Source organism: Sinocyclocheilus rhinocerous, unplaced genomic scaffold, assembly GCF_001515625.1.
Source record: "Sinocyclocheilus rhinocerous isolate Xijiao unplaced genomic scaffold, SAMN03320098_v1.1 scaffold1012, whole genome shotgun sequence".
Classification (NCBI taxonomy): domain Eukaryota; kingdom Metazoa; phylum Chordata; class Actinopteri; order Cypriniformes; family Cyprinidae; genus Sinocyclocheilus; species Sinocyclocheilus rhinocerous.
The window spans coordinates 74,024-76,684 of NW_015640039.1; the positions used below are offsets into that span (position 1 = coordinate 74,024).

Genomic DNA, 2,661 nt, shown 5'->3' on the forward strand with positions numbered 1-2,661 from the left:
AGTTCTCTCCAGCGCTGGAAAGCTGATCCGAAATTTACACGGGTCCTACTTCTTGCCTTATCGTAAGCCTTCTTTTGTTCCGCAGACGTTTTCCTCTTGTGTTTGTTTTGAGACTCGGCCCGACTCAGTTTTCTAAAGCGTTTTTGAAGAAAATGCATACCCCACCTCTAAAAGAGACCAAACATCTGTTTATGAAAAATGTGCAAAAATACTATTTTCACTTTTTTTTTTTTTTTAATAAAACATATATTTTCTAAAACATGTTTTACTCTAAAACTGTGAAAAAATAAACCTGAAATGAATTAAAGCCATAAATAAACAAGTTGTGTTCCAAATTTGAGGTTGATATCTCGAACTGACTCGAGAGCACCATCTATATTGTTCATTTAATTTGTAGCTTAATTAGTATGCTGTGTTTTAGTTATTAGACATGTTTTCACCATACAACCTCTCAACCCTTTCTTAGTAGCCACCATGTTGGAAATGCTGTCAAATGATGCTATTCACTGAAGTCAGAATGAGTTGGAATCAGTCGGGCCCCAAGTCTGATGTCTGATTTCAAAGGATCATAGTTTCAGTGGTTATTTTCAGATTGGAGGTGCTAGATTTAAATTTAATGGTAATATGAACAGCTAACCAATCAGCAAGTCCATTTTGAACACATGTAGTTTTGCACATCCCTATTTCCCTTTCCCTAGCAACCACTCAGAACACCCTATAAAGCACTCATAGCATCTTAACAAACACGTCACACCGTCCTTGCAAGCTTTGCGCAGACAAAACAAATGTTTATATAATATTATGTATCGAGCAGGGAAAATTTTTAACTGCAATTGCTTTCTTTTAATAGATGGCTGGGATAATTTTTCACATCCCTACAGTAAAAAAGACTTTGGGAAATGGGAGCTGCACATACCCCCAAAAGAGGACAAGACACCTGCTGTCGCTCATAACTCCAAGCTGAAGGTGAGCAGACGCGTTAGCTGGTTTGTTTACTTCATTAACCTGAATGAGGCGCTGAGGTATTATGAAGGCTTTATGCGCTGTCAAGATAGCTTTAATATTCAGCCGTTTTATGGATGGCGTGTTAATGTTAAAGATACAGCAACAGCTGTGACTTTCAAGCCATTTGATGCTCTTCAACAGCATATGTTTTTAATAACGCCGCTCCAATTTGGAGCTTCACACCCATGAGGTTTAAAACACTGAGCTTTAATTTTAAACAGATTGAATTGGGTCCTGTGGGATTGGTTGGACTCTTCACTCAGTTCAAGATTGTACATTCAATTAAAGTCAACAAGCTGAATGGACTTTATTTACTTTAACACACATTCTTGATATTATTGTGAACGATTCATCCATGCATGTTATTCTTGCATCAAAACTTGCTCTGCTGCTTTCTGTCATTTACAGGCCACACTGGCAACTTAATTGGGTCATTTGGGGTCTTTTGATTGAAATAATGTATTGGTAAATATTGAAATTACTGTAACATTACCTCACATTAGGTCGATTTGTCATTGGTAGTTCATGTTACAGATATACTTCACCCAAGAGTGAAAATTGTCTTCATTTTCTCACCTTCGAAATCATGAGACTTTGGTTAAAGTTTGAAACACAAATTAAGTTATGTGTAATAAAACCTGAGTTTCTGTCTCTCTGTTGAATGTCTAGGTAACCAATTTAAATCTGTTCATCTTCATCATAATAAGCAGTAGCATCTTTTCACAAGACTTGGATTAAACCGCTGGATTCATATGGATTCAATTTACACTGCCTTTATAACCTTCTGGATCTTATAAGTTTTGGTTCCCTGGACTTTCAATAGAGGGACAGAAACATCTCAGGTTTCAATAAAAATCTCCATTTGTGTTTTGAAGATTAATCAAAGTCTCATGAAGGTGAGTAAATTATGACAGAATTTTCATTTTTGGGTGAACTATCTCTTTAACTAATGTAATTAATACATTTTTCCAAATGGAACCTGAAGAACCTTAAAGGGATCATTATACACAACCTCCACTTGTTACACACCTGTATGAATTTCTGTTGAGCACAAAATAAGATATTTTGACAAATGTTGGTAACCAAACAGTTGACGGTAGCCATTGGCGTCCATAGTATGGAAAAACATTATATGGAATTCAGTGGCTACTGTCAACTGTTTGGTTGTTAAAAAAATCTTTAAAAAATCTGGTTTAAAACACATGTGCCAAGTTCTTAGAAATGTACACTTTGTTGTTTTCATATGATTTTTAAAAACCTTTATACCATTTTCAAGAATACTTTACACTTATTTACTCTAGAAATGTCATATGGCTTAACCATCAAGTGAAATTAACATATTTTCCTTGAAAACACGTGAGTGTACATCATAATCATTTTCAAAAATGTTTTTAAATATAATTTCAAAGGTAAGTTTTTTTTTATTTTTTTTTAGCTAATATATAAATGTTTGTAAATATTTTATTATATCTTTTCATGTGACAACACTGAAGAAATTACACTTTGCTACAATGTAAAGTAGTGAGTGTACAGCTTGTATAACAGTGTAAATTTGCTGTCCCCTCAAAATAACTCAACACACAGCCATTAATGTCTAAACCGCTGGCCACAAAAGTGAGTACACCCCTAAATGAAAATGTCCATATTGGGCCCAAA

The 2,661-nt window shown here is 34.7% G+C and overlaps 1 protein-coding gene across 1 annotated transcript in view; it reads left to right on the forward strand.

Moving 5' to 3' along the window:
• LOC107752276 (1,4-alpha-glucan-branching enzyme-like) overlaps positions 1–2,661 on the forward strand; it is a 192,494-nt gene that overhangs the window by 41,143 nt on the left and 148,690 nt on the right. The window contains exon 3 of the mRNA XM_016568208.1: positions 851–966. Within this exon, the coding sequence (XP_016423694.1) occupies positions 851–966 (116 nt within the window). The remainder of the gene's footprint in view (positions 1–850; positions 967–2,661) is intronic.